The following is a 27,658-nucleotide window of genomic DNA, read 5'->3' as shown; positions in this document are numbered from 1 at the left end:
AGTCTTCGGTGCTGGTGACGCACCAGTGACCAGTTATTTTACACGAGCAGTTCAACATGAGTGTGCCGTTCAAAATAGTTCATTCACGAACTACCTATCGCTAGTCATAACGCTTAAGTAGTTAAGGTTCACCTGTACGAGTGCAACTTTTTGTAACTCAGTAAAAAGATGGGTAAGACTACACTTTGTGCAGAACAAGTGATTTTGGGTATCTTTTAGTTTCTCCCCCAATCTTGAAAATATAAGATCTCCGGTGTTACTTCACAAAACATAGCTGAGCGAGCGAACTGGGTTAGAAGCTCCGTAGGGCTCGTTGAAGTATTGGATCCTATGAATGTTCTGCACAAATGCACTCTCACCAAATGATGAAACATCTTTAATTTGACTTCAATCAGATATGTTCTTTAGGCTGAAGGAGACAGATGGTTAATAAAAATGAATGATTTGAAATAACTGATAGAATGAGAATGCAGAAGAAAGCGGGACCCTACGTTGTCCACTACAAACTAACATGGCCTGAGTTCAACTCTAGCACCAGTGTTACTTAGAAAGATATGCACAAGATTTAGAAATCTCATAATTTTAAGGAAACTTGAATGCAACGTACCTATCTCCTCATAGATAACTTTTCAGAACTAGAGCCGAAATTAGAGAAAACAATTGATTTCACTTACTCAGGTTACAATGACAGTTCATTGAATCACTTACCGGTCTTGTAATCTATGTTCAACAAGTTACTGCATCCAGCCTCCAGTAAATAATATTTCATTAGAATAGCGAAACTAATATTGCGTTAATATAACTCTACATAAATTTCCCCATCTCAGAACCAAACAGCTGTACAAGCTTCAAGAATGAGCTGTATGGTCACATAAAATCTGAATGGCTTTTTCTTATAATCCGGCTGTTCCTACACAATCAGAAATAAAACATTACGAGTATACTCCAACAATAATTAATTCAAGTAGAGAATTGTTTACTCATTTAAAAGTGTACTGCGGAAGTAGCTTCTGCTTCACCCATTTGGTAATTCAAAATATGGAACTAGGAACATAATTAGCTTGTCACTCCCCTAGTTGTGATACATAAATCGTAAGTAAATTTGGCAAGAAATACAGCGTATTAAAAATTCATTCTATTTCTATCAATATTAAAGGAAAAAAGTAATCAAACTATTTGTTGTGAAAACTTATGCGCTATAATTTTGCTACAGATAGTATGATTAAGAGCTAAAATTATGAAATACTTACAACTTCTGTAGTAATGGCATTCTTCACAATACTTTAACAAATGTGCAATTTTTGTCCTTTCATTGCACAAAATATTTTAATATTCCCATTTATTTTTATCATGATGTTCACCAACCCTCACCATTGAACATAAACAAACAATTCAACATCGCAAGCGTTTTTCTACCATTGCATAGACTTTAAAAGAGTACAGTAATGAATAACCGCCATTTTACGCAATACAGTTGATGTCCCTCATTCTGTAACGGTCTAAGCATCGCAAGACAACTTAAATAGTGAAATACATAATTTTAGCCGCTATGTTGACTACTGCAAACTAAAACGCAAAGTCTGCGTTGCATTAACGATAATAGAAATGACATTTTTAATGGACTTTTGCATTATTTATATTGCGTTACGTTCCGCACTTTTGTGGCTTGCTAGTGAAGAATGAAACATTTTCAGTTATATATATATCTATAGCCTCATTACGTATCAGCTGCTGTCTCGATTATCGCAAACTAAAACACAAAATTTTGCGTAGCGTTGATGCTATCCGATATGGAATAAGGATCACACACGTACTAGTTATTTTATGAGTTCGTAGTAAAGATTAGTAGTAACTATTCATAAATTAACATTTTACATTAATTATCTCCATACACTCCTTTAAAAAAGAATAGCAAATAGCTCTATTTCGTACAGATGAATTTCCAGGGAGCTGCCAGAAACATCGGCGCTCATTGTGCAACGGTATCTGAAAAATTTTGCATCCACAACGCAAAACAGAATGTTCCAACGGACCTGACACTGAAGATTCACTTCCGACAAGGGTACCCGTAGGGGGGGGGGGGCAAGATTGGGTTCGGGTCACCCTCTGGCTCACGAAAATCTATCCGTAATATAGCAATCTACGTATATTAAATACCAGAAATCCAGACGTAATATAGCAACCATGGAGATGAGCCCCTCCCTAGAAAATTTTCTTCGGGCTCCCCTGCTTCCGACTACTATTCTTCTTTCCCAATGGGTTTCCGAATGAATTTTGTAGACTGTCATCACCTTTTACACTGCCCTTAGCGATCCACCTAACACGTTTGTCACTTTCGTCACGCTCGCAAGTAACCGAGTGCCAACAAATAGCTCTCTTTGGAAATGAGAGAAGTCGCTCATTTTACACCATTAACGTTTGCTCAATTCACCACATATATCAGTATTTTGCAGCATGTATTATGCAATATCTAGTGCATATTGCAAGTAATACGCAATATGCACCTTGCTGGTGCCGTTAGGGACTTTCACTGGTTCATTAGTAATACATCAGCCGTTTAGAATGGAAGCATGTGTTGTGAGCAGATGGTGGTATACAAAATGGGAGATATTTTAGGCTTAGTCAGCTCTATAAGAGAAAGAGATAGATTAAGTCGTTCAGTAATAATAATAATAATAATAATAAAAGATTTAGAATTTAAGGAATATTATAGAAGGTATAGAAATAAACTTACCCAATTAATAAAAGTTAAAAATGACTACTATAGAAAACAAATTACAATATTAGTAAATTATGGAAGGTAATAACAGATATTATAGATAAAAATGACAAAAAATATGTAGAAATTATTGAACTAAACACTAAAAGTGGTTTAGTAACGTTTGAACGTGATCCAATGTTAATAGTTGAAAATTTTAATGAGCATTTTTCCAGTGTTGGCAAAAAAAAAAAAAAAAAAAGTTAACAAAGAGATTGATAATAAAATAAATTTTAATTTTAATGCCCAAACTAAAATAGTAAACTCTATATTTTTCACTCCAATCAGTGAACAGGAAATTGAACGCTTCATAAATTAATTATCACCAAAAACAACATCTGGTATAGATGGATTATCAGCAAGTGTATTGAAACATACAAAATCAAATGTAGTAAAACCTTTGCAATATATCTTTAACCTAAGCTTAGAAATAGGTGTATTTCCTGATGATTTTAAGACTGCTGTAATAAAACCTACATATAAAAAAGGCTCAAAGGCTGATCCTAATAACTATAGACCTATATCAATCCTCAGTAACTGTGCCAAACTGTTAGAAAAATGTATAAAGATTAGTTAATTTTCTTGAACAAAATAAATTCTTTTCTTCAAATCAATATGGATTTCAAACACTTATGTCTTGTGTTTAACAAATAACCAAAAACTTATTTATCTGATCCCTAGTGCCACCTATCAGTCAACTCTTTAATGCTACGTGGTGCCAATTAAGGAACTCTTCGATGTCATTGTGAGAGACCCGGGTTCGATTTCCGGCGGAGCTCATGTGGTTCGGATTCCACGTTAATCAGTAGGTCCACGTCTCATATAGCCTCGCTGCTGAACGGGACGTTAAATTCAAAATCACTCTCAGGCGTGGTATAGCTACAATTTAACAGAGATTGTTTGTAAAAACGTTGCTAAAGCTGAAAAAGTAATTGCAGTTTTCCTAGATCTAGCTGAAACATCTGACACAATATCACACAAAATTCTCTTAAATAATCTAGAAAGATGTGGAATAAGAGGTATATCGCTATCTTGGTTTAGCAGTTATTTGAAAGACAGAAAACAGGCCGTCCAAATAGGTAATTTTCAAAGCAATTATTTATATGTAAAACTAGGAGTCCCACAAGGAACTGTATTAGGTCCAATATTATTTTTAATTTATATAAATGATTTGTGTAATTTAAAAATGGACGGGCATATACAATCATTTGCTGATGACATCTCTCTTATATTTACTAGTAAAACATGGACAGATGTATTCAAGAAAACTGAAGCAGAAATGAAGAAAGTAAAACAATGGCTTGCTAATCATCAGTTAGTATTAAATGCTGAAAAAACCAAATATATAACGTTTTCGCCAATTTTAACAGGGCAGCCGGAAAACGTGTCACTAAAATTGCATTATTGTCAAAATACTGAAAAATGTAACTGTAATTCTCTTATTAGTGAAAATAAAGTAAAATACTTAGGTATATTTATTGATAAGCATTTAAAATGGTCTTCTCACATTACACATATCGCCACAATACTAAGAAAATTATTATATAAATTTGTTCAATTACGAAACATTGTAAGCATAAAAATATTACGCACTGTATATTATGCTCTTGTAAATAGTGTACTTACATATGGCACATTAATTTGGGATGCCGCTTACCCTACTCATTTGAAACCTTTGATTGTTCAGCAAAATAATATTGTAAGAATATGTTTAAAAAAGGGACTTGAAAGTAGACTAGGTAGACTCTATGATCAATTTTTTTGTGTTATCACTTTCAAAATTATATTTGCAGAAGATATTAATATATGTTAAAAAGAATAGTAACAAATGGGACGTAATAAATAATATGTATATAACCAAAAACGTGACAAACAAAAATTTAGAAATTAAAGCAACGAGTAAATCTATAACTCAATACCAAACATATTACAGAGCTCCGAAGATCTATAACGAACTCCTACTCCGAATCAAAGAGGAAAGTAATTTCAAAGTATATAAAAGGTTAATTTTACACTGGTTGAAAAAATAAAAAAGTATGTAAAAAAAAAAACTATTGTTAGCTAAAAGTGAGATTATTAAATCTCATATGTTACGGTAAGAAAATAAATAAAACACGAGAATCAGGCTCACACACAAGCATTTGCTTATGTGAGCCATTTTCTATCTTTTCTTTATTCCTTGCATAAGAAATACAAAAATTTCGCAATATAGAAATAAGTGCATTGAATTAATCTGGCCGACACCTGAAGATAGACATGACTTCTGGAAGTCTCTGAATACCGGGCACGTTAAATTCTATTAATAAAGGGAATCTACGAAATCCGATTTCCTTTGGAGAAGTAATAGCATTTACAAATAGGAAATTTGACTTGTTAATTTCTGTAGCAGTTAATTTTTCTTTATACTTTTATTTTATTCCATTAATATTTTGTATATTGTTATTTTTATAATTTAGTATGTTTATTATTTTTATGTATATTCTTTAATATATTGGATACTTCCAATATATCATATTTTCTTCTTTAAATAAAATAAATAAAAAAATTCTGAGTTTCAAAGAGGACAAATTGTGGGTATCCGGTCAAAAGAGCGCAATGACAAAACAGCGCATGAACAAAAACGGCAAAAGGACGAAAACAGCGCATGCAAATACCGCGTTGACAAAAGCAGCGCATGGACACAAACCACGCAAGGACAAAAACAGCGCATGCAAATACCGCGTAGACGAAAACAGCACATGGAAAAAACCGAGCGTGCACAAAAGCAACGCGAGCAAATACAGCGTAGATAGAAACAGTGCATGGACAAAACCCGCGCACAGAGAAAAACAGCGTATGGAGAGATGCGGCGCGGACAATACCAAAGAATGAACAAAATAGGGCATTTTTAATTAGTAACTTGATCTTAGCTACTTCTTACATTATTTTCAAATGAAGTTCGACACAGATCAATATATTTGACGGTTTTAGTTCAAAACCGCACAATTATAATAGCGATGAGCGAAAACAGTGAATGCAAATGCAGTGTGGACAAAAACAGCTCATGAACAAAAACCGCGCACAGATAAAGAGAGCGCATGCAAATACAGCGTGTACAAAAACAGGGCATGGACAAAAGCACGTATTTATTATACTGCCATATAGGAGTGACACGTCTAAATCAGTCACATCTTACCCCATCAGTAAGTCGCGGTCGGGAAGAGGGATTGCCGCCGCAGGCAGCCGGCACCCGTCCGCGGCGACACGACGATCTACTTGTTCAAAGTTGCCGAGGTGACAAGTGGTCAAAAATCGTAAAATAAAATGCCCTTTGCCGACCGTCAGAGTCGGCAAAACAGTCGGAAAGGCCTCTTTCCGACCCTCTACCGACTCCTTATGCCGGCGTCTTTCCGACGACGGCGCTGGCGCATTTAATGCTCATTTCCGCGGCATCTGGTCGACATGGACAAATTGTCCGACTATAGGCGGCAGGATCCCGATGGGGTAATATTTCCATATTGTCCACCAATCCATGGTTGAAGTGAGAAAGAAGAAGATTATTGCGCAAGTGCAACTAACATTTTGACTAAATCACGCATTATACAGTGTACGTCGGTTTAGTTCGGATCTAGTAACCTTACCCTCGATATGCCACAAATTTCCACGGTTATTACGGATGCTCATAAACTTCCCATAGTCCTCCCGAAATTTCATATTCTACAAAATATTGCTGAAGTCAATTTTTTTTGTCTATAATTATTAAGCACTTAAAAAATAGTGTTTATTCTCAATATATTCACTTTCGCCAAAGAATGAACACTGTTTCAAAAACACACTTAACTTACTGGCTAATAATAATCTCAGTAACTTCGCACCCTTAATCCCCGAAAAAAAAAATCCATGCACTTAAGTTTTCATCTGTCCCTGCTCCCATGTTCATACAGGAAAAAAAAAAATAGGAGTCAAAGAAATAAAGACGAGTTTCGCTTCAAGTTGTGAATCTACAGTAGACTTCCAAACTATTCAAACGCAAACCTGAAACTGACTTCTGGTTGTAATCGCGGGATAAGTGTCAGAGATGGATTTTATTTTTGTGATGCTGAAGCCACATCAAAAAGCGATTTCTTGCTCTTATCAGTTTTGTTGTTTAGAGATTAACATTCAAAGAACTTGTAGTAGGTTTCTCTATCTTCCGGATGCACAAGAGGAATAAAGTAGGACATAGAAATTATTCTGGCGGTACAGAATCCATATCAAGAAACTCCTATCGTTATCTATTACCATTTTTGCTCTTTGACGATCAACGAGAAAAACCGCAAATTGTTAATTTCAACCACTTCCGGTTTAAAAATGAAATGAAAACTTTGAATTTTACGTCTCACGGTTATAACGGGTAGGCTAAAGGAGACGGTGATTAGAAATAAATGAAATGAAGAACTGGGAGGAAACTTGAGAACCTCGAGGAAACCCACGCACATGGTGTTTGTCCACCACAAAGTTCACTTGGCGCGAGCTGGGACCAAACCAAAGACACCATGCGCTAGAAGTGAACGCTTTACCACTGAACAACCGTGGCCCCCACTTCCGGTTTGAATAGGGTTAACGCAGTATAGAAACCTACTGTTGAAACGCTGAATCGATTCCAGGAAACTGCTTATTATTCTTTCTTACAGTTTTTGCTCTGTGAAGATCTAAATTGAAACCAGAAGTAGTAGTAAATATCTATTAATTTTGGTTTTAGTCGAGATGATATATTCAGACGCTGATTCGATTACAAAAAGAAAAAAAAGTTTGCCGCTATGTTACCGTTTTCGTTTTGCGGCAATCAATGTTGAAATCAGAAGTGGTTAACTTAAACCATTGCCTGTTTTTCAATAGAGGGTTTAACCTATGACATAGTACGTATTCTTAAGACGCTGCATCGATTCCAACCGGTTCTCTTATCGTTTCTTCTCTCATCGATACAGCGATCTCTTATCGTTTCTGCTCTGATCTGTCACTAAACAGAAGGACACAGCCGTTCTATAAAATTTCCAATACTTATGCATAGCATAATTTAGATTGGAAGGAAATATAAAGAAATGAACTCACCGGGGAACAGCACTGAAGATACATTTTATATACATACTATCATTTTCTGCTTAAACCATACTGTTAAAAACATTTTAAGCCCAGCATTAAGACCACCAAAAATTTGAATAGAACATTACCCAATTTAGAAGCTATTACAAGGATCCCAATGAAAATTTACGAGACTATTATATAAAATGCAGGTGACCACAGTACGGTATATATATATATATATATATATATATATATATATGACGAAAATAAATTTAAAATGAAATCTTTGTTGTACGTCCCAAGGTTATGCCGGGTAGGCTAAAGAAGACGGTGATTATGAGAAATGAATGATATGGTGGAATGAAGAAAGTGGGAGGAAACGGGAGAACTTCGAGATAATTCACGCACACGGTGTTTGTCCACCATAAAGCTCACTTGGCGCGAGCTGGGATCGAACCAAGGACCCCATACACCAGAGGTGAGCGCTCTACCACTGAGCCACCGCAGCCCCAAGAAATTTAAAAGTACCTGTCAAAGTACTCCTTATAGATGCTACTATAAAGCAGAACATCTGGTCTCACAAGATAATGACTCGTTATGTAAGGAATAGGAAACAGTAGTTACAAAATTGCATCAGTACTAGCACAACTACAATGAAAGCATAACATGAGATGGCAACGTTCTCTTCCCGAAGGAGCAAATGACTTGATCCCATCTTTTTTACCATGAGCTACTCCACAATATGACTAGTTATAAGGCAATTGACAGAACAAGATGTTTCTTCATTGTTCTTCCACGCTGAGTTACCACCTTTTTATTTCTTTGGCTTTTAAAACTTCCATATTATGCTATGCATAAGTATCAGAAGTCTTATTCCTAGTTATTTCATAAACATTGTCAGAGATTTTGACATCCGATGCCGGGTTTCAGTGAGTACTTCCATCTGTGTGTCGTGGAAGAAGTGGGTCTCTAAGCTGTTTGTTCCACGGTGAGACGCATGGCAGTGGATATGTGTAACGATGGAATGGGGCGACTACAAGAATCGTGTTGCAGCCATAGTGCTATGCAAGATAGGCATGCCAGCACCACGGGTCTTGATCGTCCTAAAACCTCTGCAAATCAGCGCAGGATTTGTCTACTACACCATCCACCGTTACAATCAAATGGGAAGTGTCAATAACTGGCAACTTAATAACAGATCGCGCATTATGAAGACACCACAGGCTATTAAAGCCATAGCTGCAAGGATTCGGCGAAATCCCGTCACGACTCAATCAATGATGTCCCAGAGATCTCCATTTCGAGACCAACCATGTCATGAGTGCTCAATCAAGATCTGGAACTCAGAAACTACAAACAACATGCAGGTCATTTCTTGACCGATGCGTTATACCAGTAGAGAGTGGTGAAAGTCAAACGTCTCTTCACGTGTTAGGTAGGAAATGGTCACAGGACAATTCTGTTTTCAGATGAAAAGCTGTTCACAGTTGACCGATCCCTTAATGCTCAAAATGACCGTGTGTACACATCATTCATCATCAGTGCAAGCCGCTGAACGTGTTTCCAGGGTACAAAGATCCCATCACCTAGCATCACTCATGGTAAAGTGGGGTGTGAGCTTCAACGACACATAACGACTCCATTTCTCTGAACAAGGAGTGAAGACATTGGCTACCATGCACCAAACGACAGTCCATTGTGAAATCACTGTGTACCACCATGTTCCGCAACAACAGGATTCTCTTCCGTGCACAAGGCACTGTCAACACAGGAGTGGCTATGGGCCAACTTCCCAGACTTCATCTTCACATCAGACTAGTCCTCTAGCAGCCTGAATCTAAACTCGCTCGACTGGTGAGTGCTTTAATCTATGACCTGCAAGAGGAGACATCCTAATGTGAACTCCTTGAAGCGTGTCCTGCTCAAGGCAGCCCGTTACTTCACTATCGACAATGTTTGTAATTCCACTGACAAGTGGCCTGCTAGACTCCAGCTTGCATCCAAGCTCAAGGTGGACATTTTGAAAATTGATGCTTCTCTTGATCCATACTTTATGCATCATCTTGTAAAAGGACATCAATATATCATCAACACTGTGTGTATGTCTCATTTCCAAATCCCGGACAGTATTTGTGAAATAGCTAGGTAGAACAGCTTATGTCCGATCGCCTCTATCTGTCGATAGGTATCAGAGAAAAAACGGATATATCGAGCAGCGGTTTTCTTGAAATCAATTCAGTATCCCAAGAACAGGTTTCAGGTCCTCCATTAACCCTCTATTCAAACCGCAAATATAACCGTTTTCGGTTTCAACATTCATTGCTATACAAACGAAAATATAATAGATAGCAGCAAGCGGTTTTTTGGAATTAATTCAACGTTTCTAGAAAATATACTATCGCCACCAATAACACTACTAAAACCGGAAGCCACAGAAATTTTCTGGTACTTCTAGTTTCAACTATTGTTTCCGAATTGGAATGAAGGTCAATTTTCCCATATTAACCGTGATATTAGTTTGGGAAGACGAATCTGAAACAATGAGTAAAGAAACTCCAATTAGTGTAAACATTATAAAATTAAATGCATAATTCAAACAAGCAACAAAGGTGATAATAGTCACTCATTATTAATTGCAACGTAATTAGTTAAATCAGAAAAGCAGTGTAAGTGCTCGTATGTATACATTTTATATATTAATATATAAGGGAAAAATAACTCATTTTTCTTTGTAAGTGTTCTGAGTACTTAATATGGTAAATATGGTAAGTGATACTTAATCTACAATTTTTACTATACCTTAAAGCAGCCATGTGCAACAGCCAGCTCCCGGGCCAGTCTCAGCCCACTACTAAACCCCTTCATCTGGTCCTTATTGAAAATATATTTCTTATATAATCTTAAACTGAATTGAAAGTATTTCCTGGATAACTGATGTACACCTTGGAAAATATCACGCAGGGTGGAATACCCAGTGTATCATAGAAGTTTGACAGACTAGTTCAGAACATGAAGAATTAAATTCCCCACTAAAATGATAAATAAATTGATATTTTTGCTTTTCTTTATAGTTATTATTACAACAGTTTTTGTGTTCTTGTGGTGTTAGTGTATGATGTTCGAGTTTGTCCATTAAATATGGTCATATATTGTTATGAAAATGTAATACAGTGTGTCATACGGCCATCGACGCCAGTAAGTCCTCTGTAATTGGCCCACACCTTGTTCCAACTTGCACATACCTGTCTTAAATGAAGTTTTAAGTAACCAGAACTGATTGGACATAAAGATTTCTGTACAAGAGATTCAAATTATTGAAACTGTTTGGACACAAAACTGAAATAAAATGAAATGAAATCTTTCAGTTTTACGTCCCACAAACAAAACTTCTGTGTTCAGTAAAATTGGGGTAAGAGCTTTACGGAATACTTGGGATTATTTTTCCGTTTGCAGGTTCTATCCAATGAAATCACAAAGAGATTCTGGCTTATGTCACACATGCACGTGAATACGGTCCCAGACAGAACTGAAATATTGCGAAGAGAAATTATGTCCTAAGTATGATCAGCAGCTGGGGTTACAACGTAAATTTTTGAGTTTTGAACTATGTACCCGAAAGCACAACATTATATTTACACAGAAATTATATTCTCTGATTTATGCAATATTTTGAAGAAAGAAGAAAAAAAATGTGGAAAGATAGAGTTCAAATTTTAGTTGGTGAAAAATATATAAAGGTTGTACGAATTGTTTAATTTCAAAACTTGCATGAAGCCAGAATATCCTTTTATTTCTTTCTGCGCACAATAAAAACAAATTACATTTATATCTCCTGGAAATAGTAGCAAATTAGTCAACATAAAAACACTGACTTACACAAAATCTCTCCATTACCAACATTTTACCCATTAATATCAGTCAAAATCACTTTACATATCGACATTAAATAAGCCCACTAATGTCAATCACATCACAGAATAACCAATATCAAACAAGAAGTTAGTTTAGTTCATTATTACATCGCCTGCTTAGGTATTAAACTCACTGGCGTTACGAAGTGTACATACAGTTGTTTTGTTACAAAAATAAATTATGAAATCTTAAGTGAAGGTGTAACGTAGGTGTCGTCTAGTCACATTATTACATGAGACTCATTTTACAGATTTTGCTAGTTCTACAAATCACATAATATTGTCAAGAAGAAGCCCTAAAATAATAGTCTAAATCACTTATAAATACTAGTCCTCTTACCTCTTAATTTGTTGTCATAATGATATATATATATAATGGTAAAACTTTTGATTATGATTATTTCCTATGCTAGTATTACAAGACTAGTACGTTCGTGAAACAGACTCCTGCACTTTATAAGATTTCTTAAGAGACTGTACACACTTTTTCAAAATATTAAACCAGCGAGTTCTATAGTTCATACCGTTATATCTATTTAATATACTCATAATCTCAACGGTAGAAAATAAATTATTTTAAGGGTGTAGTATAGAGAAATCTACACCATACTAATACAAATAGATTTTGTTTTTTTTTAAAAAAGGAAACACATTTTGACATTAAGAATCTACCATGTTCTTCCTCATTAAGTAACTAATTGCTTTAAACTGATTTCGTTTTGAAAGTGTGTAAACACTGTAATACATTTAAATATGAGAAACATATTAACTGATTCCTGTCACTTATAGTCAAATGAGTGGTTTCTTTCAGTTACGCTGAAAGGATTCTTCTTTCATTTATAAGGACATATAAATTGACATATTTTATTTACAGATAGACATGTTTTTTATTTATCACACCCCTTTTTCGTCTTTTTTTCACTTAATCACAAACATTTCCATTACGCCCTTAACTTTTTTTTATTTTGTTTTAAAATAGTACCTACATATTTTTGATACATTTTACATATAAGAATAATTTCAATTAATTTCCCACGATTTTAGTACACCTTTGTACCTAGCTTCTGACACTACTCAATTGAAGGAATTCATATGCGAACTTTTGACCATGAAATAATTAATGTAAATCTATTCATGAGTGTTTCTATACAGCCTCAAATCTGTATATTGATTTTTCCTATGCTTCTTCGAATCAAACTCAAGGTTCACTTCTGTTATATTTAGTGTGAAACACTGTGTCCCAGTAGCACCTTTTCTCTAACTTGAACTTCATTCATATTAAACTGAACATACGAGGGTAATTCGGAAAGTTATCTCCGTTTGGGTGTAAGTAAAATGTTAAAGCCATGGTAATCCCATAAACAAGAGTTAACTATTTCTTCTTCTTCTGAGGTAGTGCGAATATGCTCTAAATTCTAACAATATTGACACTGCATTTTTTAGTGTTTTTATCATTCTCAAAAAGCCCTGTTCAAATTCTATTGTTTTGCACAAAAATTATAAAAACAAAAGGAAAAGTAACGTAAAAAGCAGAATGTATGGAGAGGTGATATCCTTAAAGAAATAATACTTTCAGTTCCATTACTAATTTGTGTTTGTGCATTGTAGTCAAAATTGTTGGTAACCCGGAAAATCTGCAATGAATACCGGAAAAGTCTTGGAAGCTTGGCCTTTTCTTACAATACATTTATATTTTTTTTCTGTGTTTCAGAGCATAATATTTTATTGTAGCAACCAAACTGTCCTATTTCATAAATCAAACTGTCCTATATTTTTTCAATATCATGCTACGAGGCCTAGCATATGATAGGCCTATATATATACTGATTTCTTCCAGAAAAAAATGAACCGAAGAATAAAAAAAATTAAAGGATTTACCTCGAATTTTGAAGTATTTTTAATAACGTGAGAAAGCTGCACACACAAGCAAGCTGAGCACATTGAAACATCAACAGATGGAAGCCCTATTACTGACATTTTATCTAAATATGGAAATATCTAATAAAACTGATTTACTTTTCTGGGACAATTACAGATCATATTGTACCTGTTTCGTAATATACTATAACACACTTATTGGGCACAGCCTACCTTAGCCAGTCCTTAATTAAATTAAGGCGGAAAACGTAAGTTTACAAGTGTTTTTTTTTAGCAAGTCGTCAAATGTTATTTCAATAGTCAAGTACATTGTAAATATAAATTTACTATTTGTAGCTTTCATTTCAGTTGTAACATTGAAAAAATTACAACTTCTTCATTTGTATTACTTGACCTTTTATGAAAAAGGTTCAGGTTTTACTGTGTTAACTTATGATTTACAGTTCTTTTTTAAGAACCGCCACTCCGAAAATTTTCATAGTTTATGCTTATGGATATAACAGGTTTTGGTTACTTCTATTATGATCCAAGATTATATTATGTTAGAATACAACAGAATAGCGTAGAGAATTGACTTGTAAAATATGATTTAACTGTTTTAACGTGAAACATTCATTGTAAGAAACGAAGACACTTATTAGCATAAGAAGTTATAAAAAATTATCACTTACAGTAAACTCCCGAGTATTCGGCCTCCGTACTATCCGATTTAGTTTTCTTTTATCGTAATTAAATGCGGAAGGTAAGGCGCTGCATTGGTAACATTGCCAAGGCATAGGAAGTGGACGTCTGCTACGATCCTCCTACGTGTCGTGTGCAAAATACAAGTTGTGGCAGGAAAAGAGCAGCGTTCTGCTCCTTGTTCATTGTTTCGTCAGCGTGTAACGAATTTGAATACAATACGCTTGCCGCTGTTCCTGATTACAACTGTACAGTATTCGTAAATTGTTCTTGGGGTATGCTTATTGAGTTCATAGAACTCTGGCCTACCCGGCTATTTTGTTATCTGGCCTGCCCTTCCGCTATATTAGGCCAGATACTCGGAAGTCTACTGTATTTAATTTTGCAGTCTTTGCATAACTAATAATGCAACATAAATAATATCAGCATGAGATCCCTACAAACAAGCTTGACATTTACATTTTCAATTTTTTTCCCCATTACATGACTGGATTTCTTGTCATTTTAAAATACCTGACAAACACAAGCGTAAATTACTCCTAAACAAATTTGCACTTAAATATGATTTGACTCACCAACCTCAATCGGTGAGAGTATCTTTCTTCTTCCTTTACGCACCTCAACCAGAGGTATCATTTAATTTATGAACCGATTATTCGATTTGTACGGTATAGGTCATAAAACACAAGATTATTAAAAATATCAATAAATAGAAGTATTTAATTTTTTGATTTTAGAATTTTAAAATATATTATAAAAAGAACAACGAAAGTATAAGAAGAGACAAAAAAGATTTTAAAATACTGAAAATAGACAGTAGTCTCGATTCAATGAGCATATCAAAATTATAAAATGAAGTTAAGACAGTTGTGAAATCTTTGTTTTACGTCCCACGATTATGCCGGCTAGGGTAAAGGAGACGATGATGATGAGAAATGAATGAAATGGTGGAATGAAGAAAGTGGGAGGAAACGGGAGAACCCCGAGAAAATCTACGCACACGGTGTTTGTCCACCATAAAGTTCACTTGGTGCGAGATGGGATCGAACCAAGTACCACAGTTGTGAGTGTCTGTTTGTATACATATTTACAATAAGCAGTTAGAACTAGCTATCTTTACTAGGAATGGGCAAAACCAGTTTTTATGAAAACCGAAAACCAGTTTCTAGAAAAACCGAAATCCGAAAAATAGACATTTTTTCGGTTCAGTTTTTCACCGAAACCGGTTTCGATTTTCTCCAAAACCGGTTTCGGTTTTCACCAGAACTGGTTTCGGTGAAAACTTTTGGAAACACATTAAACTATTTTTGTCGAAACGGAATCGGTTTCCGGAGAACAAGGAAACACTATTCTGGTAAGAAATACAACCAATTTTGAAAAAAAAAAAAAAAAAAAAACGGAACCGGTTTTGAAGAAAACCGAAATCGCAGCCGATGAAAAACCGAACAGGTTTTGGAGAAAACCGATAACCGGTTTCGGTGAAAAACCGAACAGGTTCCCTACAGATGTAAACAACGTAAATGTCCGGTAGTTGTTATCGGTTCACAATCACGAGATTTGAGCTCAAACGCTCCGGTCGGCCATCCCGACTGAAGTTTCTCTAGCTTTTTCCTTTAGTTTCACCAGCCGAATGCCAGAATGGTACCTCTAAGTGTACGCTTTACTGAATCCCTTGCCCATTGCTATTCTTGTGAAGTCCATGATTACAGTATAAGTTCTCCTTTCAGGCTGTATCTGGAATTTTGATAGCTTCTGGTAAACTAAATGATTGTTGTAGATGTTTCCCCAGAGTCGGATAAAGAGCCGCGGCGGGAAGGGGGGGGGGCTTAGGGTGGCTATAGCCCAGGGCCTCCAGGTGGACAGTGGCCTCCACTCTGATCAAAATCTCAATTGGCTAACTAAAAAGAATCATGAAAATACAATCATCATTATAAAATAGAATATGACCGAAAATAGGAAACATATTTCCTTAAATGTCCTACTGTACTTTCACAGAAGAGCTCCTTCGTGGCTAAGCGATTAGCGTACGCGCCTATGGCTACCCGGAGACCCGTGTTCGATTCCCGGCGGGAGCTCATGTGGTTCGGATTCCACGGTAATCAGTAGGTCTACGTCTCAAATAGCCTCGCTGCTGAACGGGACGTTAAACTCAAAATCAACTCAACTTTCACAGAAATGTGTTAGGTGAAGTCTGCAGCGGTTACCTATTTTTTTTTTCAGCCCCGGGCCTCCAGATGGGTTAATCCAGTCCTGTGTTTCCCCCAAGCCTTCTGCTGGTCTCCAAATTGCCTGCATAATAGTGACATCTTCTGATGATGTTATATAGGGGGCAGTGGAGCTAGTGACATCTATTAGCCTGAATGTGAACTATCAGAGGCATATTAATAAATTAATAAAGATGCGTCTTGCTATTAAGAAAGATGCCAAAAATGCTCTTCTATAAAGATTATTTAAATGTAAAACGGTTTCTAGGCAGAAAATTACAAATTACTTCTGTTTAGACAAGCTGACAATTACTTAAATATAGTATGTTTGTGGCCCCGCGTAGTGTAGTCGCTAACGCTCACGTCTTTGGTGCGAGCGGTTCCCGATAGAGACAATCGGTCGAAAAAGTGTAAAAGCTTTTTTAGTCCAGCCAATTTTTCTGGGTTTTTCTCATTCACACTAGGCAAATGCCGGGATTGTACCTAACATACAGATCCCAGGCTGCTTCCTTCCTTCCCTTTCCTCAAATACTGTGATCGCCGAGGAACATCAGCCCTCATACGTGACGAGCTAATATGGTTATAGATGACGAAAGGCCAGAAATCTAATTCCTAATCCTAAGTATGCTTGACACACAAATGAATTTAAAAATACATTTGATTCAAAAGATATTCACTCACAACTGTATGCATGAGTTCAATGAACCCTATTGAAGAAAGAAAAAAAATCTACTTCATATTTAAATTACTATTTAAGCTAATGTACAGTAGATACGAAGAAAATATAACGAAATAACTGAAAGGGATCACGAATCGATTGGACGGATTAATATATTCATATTGCATTTATTCATTTTAAGGACAGTTTAATGATTAAATACTATTCTATCAATAGACAACACTATTTGTATGCTGCGTCTATGAGGTATTTGTGTCAATAGAAGTGAATTATAAATTCAGCTTATTTTTCTACGTACCTACTACAACGAAAAGAATAAAGTACAGAAATATTGCAATAATGGAAGAAATCGAGAGGTGATTTGCTCTAAAGAGAGAGAATAAAGACGAGAGAGAGAGAAAAAAAACTGGTTTCTGCACTGGCGGCAACTAAAACTTTAGTTTCATCGGATTGCCGGGAATAGTGCAATGGCTAATTTTCCTTAATTCATGTATCTTGTATTTAGCTTAACGACCTGTACTTATCTATTTAGGGTTCACACTGAAATTCTGGTACTGATTTCCTTGAATTCCCATGACACTGTGCGTAGATTTTCCATGACCTACGACACCGCGAACACCTACATCTATGGCTAGGTTTAAAAAGTATTAATGATAATACAGACGTTGTTTCCGATCTATGGTGACGAAATTACATACCTTGTGCAGCACCACTAAACGGAAAGAGAAGGAAGCTGCCAATTGTGTGGGCATCTTGGACCATTGACTGTGCGTGACAAGTGTGGTAAGTGAATTCGGGACAATTAAAATTAAAATTTCGGGACAATTGTCTTCGAAATTAAGTACTTATCGGGAGAGCTACATAACTGCTATTTTCAACGTGAACTACAGTTATAGTGTCATTATCAAACTGCAAGGAGCGTGGATTCGCTGTGTCAAAAACTGGCATATCACGGGTGCTGAAAGGGCAAGTAACGCGAGGCGTGAGATGATTCCTGTGGGACAGAAACAGGCCAATCCTCGACCTGTCACTAGCCGCACACGAGCTAGAATTCGGGAAGTAGGGGCTCTGGTCACCAGGGACAATCCACCCCCACAGAGGAATATACGGACTACAGACATCACTGAAGACAGTGCACACCATCATTCACCGCGATTTGAGATTGGTAAAGCCACAGAAGCGGCGTGTTCAAAAGCTCTTGCCAAAACACATCCAGGAACGTCGCGGTACCTTGCCGGTGAAAAGTGGAAGTTTGTTGTAACATTGGACGAGGCACATGTTTATCTAGATGATTGTCTCAAGCCACGTGCAACTTTTTTTTATCGATCGACAGGTGCGAGGGACTTTCAAAGATGGTTCACTGAATGCAAGGAAAGTTTTGGCTCAGTTTCATGATCATTGCTGGATACTCGTACCAGGGCAAGCTGACCATACATCGTGCGAAGCCAAAAATGCGAAGGTGAATTCGGATTATCAGACTAACGTTCTGACATCCGTTTATCGCCATGACATTCCCCGCGTCACCAATGGACTTTTGCGTCTTCGGCATCCTGAAACAAGCCTTGCACTGTTGAAGGGCTATGGAAAGCATGTCAGCAGGAGTGATTGTGGCTTGACATGACTACACTGCATGCCAATCTCCTACAATGGAAATTTCGCTGTCGAGTAATTGCCCAGATGCAGGGCCACTAAATAGAGCACTCTCGATAGTAGCGACACGGTTTCTCTTAAGGTAAGTGCAGTTTGAAATCTTCACCATAGATCGGAAACACCCTCTGTATGTAATCGGCTTCCACTATACCCATAGCTATCCAACGCTCTGTTTTCCATTTTAAACATAGTATAAGCTTATTTTCTTACTGTAAATACTTATTATATTTAAACTTCCTACATTTGGAATACCATAAAAGGCTAGTATCAAAGTAATGATATACTAACGATACGTTTAATATCTCGACATTCTGAATACATTCACAAACATAAACGTGTATGTATCATAATTTAGCCTATATCTCTGGTTATCTACAACCAACAAACATAATTTTTTCTCTCTTCTGTATTATTTGAATCTTCGATTTAAATTCTTTTTCCTTGAAAGCTTAAAGATTTAACAGCTTTTGATCGACGCTCCTCTCAACCTTTGGTGTATTTTATTTCTAAAGATAATTTATTTTTTCATTCCTTTTTTTTTTCCTATCTTCTTTCTGGATGTCTTGATCTTTAGAGATGTTCTTCATATTTTCTGTGGTGTAACATTTAAATTACTGACTCCAACAATTATTCTGAACAGTTAGTTACATATTTGCTCTAAGTTCGTCAAAATAGGATTATTGAACTGCTTACAGAAGTAATTTAGTTCATGAATGTTCAATGATAACTCACAGAATAAAATAGAATTAAACTTATGTATTTTAAAATAGTTTCCAAAATTTCCCTTATATTTTCACAAAATTTCTTCTTTATAAATTGAATCTACATTTATTCATAATGGCCTCCTTACGTATTATATCTTAACTGCATAAAAAATCTGTCTGGCCACAAAACTTAACAACGTAAATGTACAGGTCCGGCCACAAAAGAAAATGATATCTTCGGTACCGGATATTGTTCATAGCAACACTTACATATTTATACAGTGGTCAGCTATATATATATATATATATATGAACTTACATTTCTGTGAAATATAACCCGATTTCCCTAACGTTCGGCATATTCTGAAACATTTCCTTGATTCATTTTAATTTCTCTGAATTTTCCTGACTTTCAAGAAGTGTGAACCCTGTAATTTTTTGTATTATGATGTTTTTACGCAAACTTGATATGGGCTTCGGTATTTGCGCTCTAAAACCAAAGTATGTTATGCATAATAAATAATAAAAGAAAAAAAAGAAAGAGAAATAAATAGACAGACACGGAGAAAGGATAGAAACACTACAAAACAGGACGAGAAAATAACGTGCATTAAGGGACGATTATCTTCCACCGATTAAGGCTGTGAGAAAACACTGCACATTAATTTTACATGATTCTTTAAAATATATATATTTCGCTAAATCTAAATTCGATATTTCCCATTACATAATATTTCAACAACAAAGAACAACACAAAAAACAAAAAGATATAACAAAAACATTTACAAATGTATCACTAGTACATATATAAATCTAATTCTGTATTACAAAAATTATTTGTATTATCTGTACTTAAAAAAAAGAAAAGAAATGTATAATGTCTATATACATTATACAAATTATTATATAGGCATTCCTTAATTAAAAAAAAAAAAAAAGCGTACTGTCTCACATTGCTCCCATTTTCCTCTGTGCTTTAGCTATAAAAAGAAAGAAAAAATATGTATTATCACAGATATTCTTTGAATCTTGCAAGGCATATGAGTAAACGAACTAAAATGAATTTGGCACTGTGCAAATCATGTTTGTTTGCAAGGCAACACTGTGAAACGACTCCTTATGTGTTATGTAACTTCTGCAGAGTAGTTTTCTTCTTCAAGTCTTTCCACTCGTGAAACGAACACGTTGAGCAACTCATCTGGATCGTGCTGGAAAAAAAACAAACAATGAAAGTAACTTATAGCATACGAAATGAGGTATTGGATGTTTTTTTTTTTTTTTTTTTTTATCACCTACGCAAAATCTCTTATTTAGTCTACTAAATATCGATTCATTTTCAATGAAATACTCAAATACATAAGAAATAATTGAAGCATCCGCCGAATAACGATATATGTTTCATTTTAGTGATTTCGAGAAAAAAGATAAAAGTCGTAGTACATATTTCAGGAGTACAACAGGAGAAAATAAAACCAGGAGCAAGCACATTGTGAATAGTTGAACAATATGTGATCTGATGAGTGGCTAATTTGTAGTCTTGAGCAGCATGGCAGGCCGCAATAAAAGTTCGCCAGTGGAACAACGATATATGTGCATAACTAGAATGCAGTATATAAGCACCAACAGTACGGAAAGTTAAATGAATTTTTGAAAAAACTATACTACCTACAACACAACATCCACTGAACGTATCAACATATGGCAAGGTGCCTTGATACCAGTTCCTGAACCAAAATACATACGTAATGGTTCGATGACGCCAAAACACACACTTTACTCTGGCAAGTTACTCTGATGCCAGACCGGTAACCAAAATAAAACTACCTTTTGGCACAGGACCGAAAGAAACAGGTACACTTCTCTGTAAATTTCAAACGGTAGCTATTTTGTAATATGTTGATGGATCGTTATGATTTTCATATTAAACACAGATCTTGTAAATACTAATTTTTGAAAAACTTTGGTTTCCATCGTTTACTAATCGTGGAAATTAGAATTTTTGGACATTTCAAATAGCCGGCGTTTTTATTATTTTAATCCGAACTTTCTGGTTCACGAACCTATTCAAGATATCGATACAACCAATTTTTCTGCCAGGTTTATTGATTGATTTATTTATTTTTTACGTCCCGTTCAGCAGCGAGGCTATATGAGACGTGGACCTACTGATTAACGTGGAATCCGAACCACATGAGCTCCCGCCGGGAATCAATCCGGGTCTCCCGCGCCAAAGGCGCGCATGCTAACCGCTTAGCCACGAAGGAGCTCTTCTGCCAGGTTTAGTTTACTGTTATCTTACCGTTTGTTGCACTCGTTTTATCATTCCAATTTGGCACTCACGTTTGTTGGCTGCCATCTTGCCCCTCATATTCTTGTCTCTTTCAATTCTGAGTGCTTCCCCTGCATCCCTTCACTTTCACCTTGTCCCGTTCTTTCATGCAGGCGCATTTACGGTTTTTGCTTCTATTACACTAATGAACGTCGCTAGCTATCATTGCCGTCCTCCATTGTGCTTTAACACATATATCGTTGTTCCGGTCAGAAACCACTTTGGCAGCGGGCCAGTGCCATCTCGTGGGCAAGGGGGCCACCAAACTTTCAATATATGTCCGACATATTTCGCAGAGCATAATTCCACTTGTAACTCTAAATGGTCCAAAATATCATATGTAATGTTGTTCGGCAGGGTGCTTCAATTAATTAATTGCAATTTCCTGTGTCATGTGTGTCATATAACCTCTATATTAAATTAGCGCTGTCTTGGGCCGGCTGTAAGCTGTAGGTTAAAATCGATCTTCCTTAATACCTCTAATAGTTTACACTGAACAAATTATCATTATGATTGATTTGGGAATTAGATTTCTGGACTTTCGGCATTGACGGTCATGTTAGCTTCTCAAGTATGAGCGATGACATCCCTCGGCGATCACACTAACCGAAGAAAGGGACGGCTGGGACCTATACGCTAAGCACCATCCCGGCATTTGCCTGGTGTGAATGAGGAAAACCCAGGAAAAACCTCACTTAGGATAGCTGGCCTGAAAAAGCTTTTACACATTTTCGACCAACTGTCCCCACCTGGAGTCGAGCCCGGGACCACTCGCATCAAAGACAAGAACGTTAGCCACTACGCTACGTGGGGCCACAATCATTATTATTGAGTTTGCCCACCGATTACACATAGATTAACGCTCATATCTATGTACGGATACGGCCCTAGTTCTACTAATGAACAGCAAAGTACGTTCTGTCACTATCATCACCATCTACTTTGCAATAATTCAATTGAAACAAATACAGTTTTTAATTTGCAAACACAATCGTCACAAGATTTTTAAACCAGAAAATTACCCTGGATGCTAGCGACATCTACCAGCGTTAGGCAGGCTAGCGATAGTGTAGATAGTACATCTATTAACGTGACTATTTACTATTAGGAATTTGAGCTCCCTCGTGGCTAAGCGGTTAGTGTAAGCACCTTTGGAGTGGGAGACTCGGGTTCGATTCCCGGTAGAAGCTCATGAGATTCGGATTCCACGTTAAGCTGTTAGGTCCATGTCTCATATAGCTTCACTATGGGTCGCTAAACTCAAAATCAAATCAAATTATTAGGAATTAGCGAGATGAACGGAGATTTAAAAGGATTGCACAGTAATAGCTATCTTCGCGTTTTCAAGTTTATCCTAAATATTAGAAGCGAGGTTTTGTATATATGTAATAGAAGATTGATCAATCCCTCATGGGCGTGCCATTGTCTAGTTGCCTGTTGTCATTACGACGAGATAAAGTTGGGTTTGATTAGGAAAAAAAGAAGAAAGAAAAAAAAAGGTAGAAACTTTAGAAACAACTATTTAAAAAAAAATAAAAGTTTAGTACTCATCGTAGACCATCTAAGAGTTACTTTCGGAAATTACTATTTCCATCTTCAACTTAGTAGTTCAAAAAACAAAATTTAAAAATGGGCAAAAATATGGAAGGGTAAAAAAACAGGTAAAAAGGAGTAAAAAATATGAAGTATTCCACTCCTCGTCAAACGAAAGTTGTACACATATTTGTTCACCACTCACTGTTCAATGTTCTTGTTTACTGTTTTATTGTTTCTTTCCAACTAGCGGTAATACGTGCTAAAAAGAAGGCTTCAAATTAGATTTATGTTACCTCTCTAAATTAAGTGCACGTATCTCTTTATAAATATAGTAGGGTTCTTTAATTCTATGTTCTGTCATTGTTTTTGTTTTCTCCAACAAACATGAATTGGCAATATTGTGGTTGTTTTATCTGAGGTGTGCTACTAATCCGTGACATACATACAATTTGGAGCGATTTTTTTTAGCACGTATTTCCGCCAGTTGGAAAGAAACATTAAAGCAGTGAACAAGAACAATGAACAGTGATCAGTGAATGGTGTACAAATTTCCTTTGATGAGAAGTGGATTACTTCATTTTTTTTACTCCTTTTAATCTGACTTTTTACCCATAAATGTTTCTTGCCCGTTTTAAAATTCTCTTTCTTGAACTATAAGCTGAAGATGAAAACAGTAATTTCCGAAAGTACTTCTTAGATGGACATTTGGTCTGCGGTGAGTACTAAGCTTTTTATTTATAGTTGTTTCTAAATATAATCACCTCTCGCAAAATATAGTGATATATAGGGGCACGAGTTTTTCGCACTAAGAATTTGAAAATTTCGCGTTTCGTTTTTCATATTTCGCGTTTTGTCGCATTTTCCAAATAAAGTTTCGCATTTTGTAGCTTTTGTGGAAAAGAATTAACTGAGATTTTTACAATTGTTCCTTTTATTCATGGATCACTATAAAAATAAACCATTAATTACCTAGAACCAAAATACACTGAATATTTCACTTGACAATGTCAATTTCATTTATGGAAAATTCTAATTTTTCAAATCAAAGTGAGGAAAATCAGTAAGTAATTTTACTATGAGTAGGAAAGTTTTGCTGTCTTCTGAAAACACATAGGTACAAGTTACACTTAAAAGCATTAAACATAAGCATATTACATGTTCCCACATCTTCCTCTTTCATTGCTGTACGTTTGTCACTCATCATCAGTCCATACTTGGAAAAAAATCTCTCACAACTGTCATTGCTTGTTGGAAGCCACACATATGTAAGTGCATTTACAACAAACTTCAAACAATCATCACTTCGGAACTCCATATCCAGCTACGATGGCGATAGCTAACGGACAACATGTTCCCTATAGTCGTGTCCTAATCACTTAAAATGCACAGTTCATGCCATGTTCTATCGTTCTGTCAGCGGAAAATTAGCGTTTTTAAAATAATGAAATCGTATTTTAAAATTTCACGTTATATCGCGTATTGGTAGAAATTTCGCGCAAAACTGCCAATTTCGTGTTTTATCGCGCAACGGAAACCAATGAAAATATACACAGGATATCACAAAACGTCAACGAACTAAAAATTACTTAATTCTGATGCATCTCGTTTTATCGCGCATTGCGAAAAATTCGTGCCTCTAGTGATATAGATAGAAACTACTTTTTATATTCGGAACAAAAGGAAACAACATTTACAATTTATTCATCCTAAAATTACAATTACAACGAAGACAGGAAGAAAGTAGGAAGGGAAAAAAATAATTATCTTGTTTGTAGCTTACGGTTTACCATAAAGAAAATCAAAAATAAAATATAAGGTCTACCGGCAAGTTCTGTCCGTTTCTGCACCACTAAACTCTCATTTCCTTCTACACATTAATCATTTCTGCAATAAATCATACGTTATGTATTTGTATTGTATGAATACTTAATTCTTTTGAAACGGCAATGGATTATTTTCTACATTTCTTACTGAATCTGTGTCCTAAAAGATGTCTGCCGATAACGATCATTTGAATCACTGTTTACTGTACGAGCATGAACAGGGGAAGAATATAACGAATGTCACTAAACCTTTGTGTGCTGTGTGTTCTGACCACACACGCAGAATTCGGTTTGAAAAATTCAACAAGGAAGACTAAGGCTTTAAGGTGAACCATGCATTAGACGACTTTCCGTGACTGATGATGATATTCTTCGGTTGGGGGGGGGGAGGGGAGGGAATAGGAGATTCATTTTTGACTAAATCAGAACAAAAGTCTGGTATTGGTGAACAGTTTCTGGCCATGTCAAATAGTTGGGATTCCTAAAAAAGGGTTTCAAATGGATTTCACATGAAACGTGTCAGAAGAATCGGCAGGCGGTCAGTTTGTCTCTCCCTGCTAGATATAGACATGAATAATATCTATATTGTCGACTAACTGGGAATAATTATGGATTACCAACACGCTGTTGCCAATATGATGGAATACGAGAGGACCAATTCAATATAAGTTACTAAAAGTAAACGAAACAATCAATTCTGACAAGTACTGCCTTCATTTTGAGGTCTAGAATGCGACACTCAAAGAAAAATGGCCATCTGAGCTAACAGAATACGTGTAATTCTGATGTACTTTAAAGTTCTACACGAGGTGACGCATTTCACGAAATGACGTCTTTAAAGAAAACTAACTTCTATGTTGGGGCATAACAAACCTATTCATTCCTCCCTTAAAATTGTGCTATGTGTAAAGTGCACTTACACAATTCTTCCCTATTTAGTATTATTTTTCAAGTGTATGGGGGTATTAATACCTCCTTGGCATTATCCTTGAAATAGAATTCGGCCTCCTTTACATATTTGCTATGAAGCCATGTGTATTTCGTTGTTGATTAAATATGACAGAATTTTCCCCATGGAATTCATATACCGACATGACTTGTTATTTTTTCTACATTTTCAGTATTTAATAATAATGTTACATGTTGTTATAGCTCGCGACAAAACACAACCAATTTTTTTCCTCGAAGGTCAAGATCTAAGGGTTTACTTGTCCCTACCATAAATCCTTCATTGTAACTAGATTCCGGCGTTGCCGCTCCAACTCAGGTAGAACTGTATAAAGCTCTCAGTATGGCTAACCCCATTACGGTTATCATAGTAGCCCGAGCCCGTGCAGACCTCTAAACACATTACCCCACAGAAATGAGTGTCATAAGTCCAGGCCTTCTAAAGGCTGTTGTGCCAGGAATTTAGTTATCATTATTATTATTGCTAATAATAATATGTAATATTAGTAATAGGCTTTAATAAAGATTCTGCCTATCTATCTGCTCTGCTTGTAAGTATATTATTTCTAAGATATAGTTATACAGGTCAATATATAATTGATCAGTTTCTTTCTAATGTGTTTCGTCACGTATATAAAAACTGGACAAACTACAAATTAGGATACTATACACAGGAAATTAATAACGATAGCTTTATTACTCAGATATTAACCTGCATACATTAATTCATATGAGAATTTAGGTACTTAATAGAATGCTTTTTAATCATTTCTTTTTAAAAAAAACAAAGTTTTAAATTGTCATTATAGACAGATGGTCTGTCAAATAATAATAATAATAATAATAATAATAATAATAATAATAATAATAATAATAATAATAATGTTGATAATGTTTAATAATAATGTTTTCCCAGGACATTGAACAAAGATATCATGTCTTGCAAAATATTTTTGATGGAGACAAAGATCATGTTGTCATCGACATAGATCAATCGTCCTCAGAAACTGAGGAAAACGAAAACGAAGACATGTTTTGAACTCTTGAAGTGTTAAGTTCCAATTGTTTATTTTATCTATTTATGTGAGAATTTTCAAAATAATGTTCAATCAGTTCTGATATAGTGCTTTATGTGAGATTGATTCTAAGTTGCATGAAGGGCATAAACAAATAACAATAATAATAATAATAATAATAATAATAATAATAATAATAATAATAATAATAATAATAACATTTATAAAAGACTAACATTAGTGAATTACGCTAACTCCTAATAGTAAATCACGTTGATGCTCATTGCAATAATATAATGCAATAATTTAGATTTGAGCATTTATATTTATGTATCCGCAAGTTCGTTGGTCGGCTACCTAAAAGAGGAAAGAAAAAAGAAAAAAGTGAATGCAAACAACTAGAGCTCTTAAGTATTGACTTTAACCTATAATTAGTGCTTGAACTTTTCGGGTAAATTGTACCCGCCCGATACCCATTGCGTTTGGTTTACTCGATC

At 35.6% G+C, this 27,658-nt stretch overlaps 2 protein-coding genes across 2 annotated transcripts in view; both read right to left on the bottom strand.

Annotated features, from left to right (window-relative positions):
- The window catches only part of Pli (E3 ubiquitin-protein ligase pellino), a 221,366-nt gene extending 219,946 nt beyond the window's left edge, over nt 1-1,420 (bottom strand). The window contains exon 1 of the mRNA XM_081730255.1: nt 1,251-1,420. Within this exon, the coding sequence (XP_081586381.1) occupies nt 1,251-1,270 (20 nt within the window). The 5' untranslated portion in view covers nt 1,271-1,420. The remainder of the gene's footprint in view (nt 1-1,250) is intronic.
- Nucleotides 1,421-11,570: 10,150 nt separating this feature from the next.
- Nucleotides 11,571-27,658, bottom strand: part of LOC145663986 (KICSTOR complex protein kaptin-like) — a 48,234-nt gene continuing 32,146 nt past the window's right edge. Inside the window, exon 10 of the mRNA XM_081730253.1 lies at nt 11,571-20,717. Coding sequence (XP_081586379.1) covers nt 20,634-20,717 — 84 coding nt within the window. The 3' untranslated portion in view covers nt 11,571-20,633. The remainder of the gene's footprint in view (nt 20,718-27,658) is intronic.

This window comes from Thermobia domestica, chromosome 11 (genome assembly GCF_964235325.1).
Source record: "Thermobia domestica chromosome 11, izTheDome1.hap1.1, whole genome shotgun sequence".
Lineage (NCBI taxonomy): Eukaryota > Metazoa > Arthropoda > Insecta > Zygentoma > Lepismatidae > Thermobia > Thermobia domestica.
This window is presented reverse-complemented; position numbering and strand designations above follow the sequence as displayed.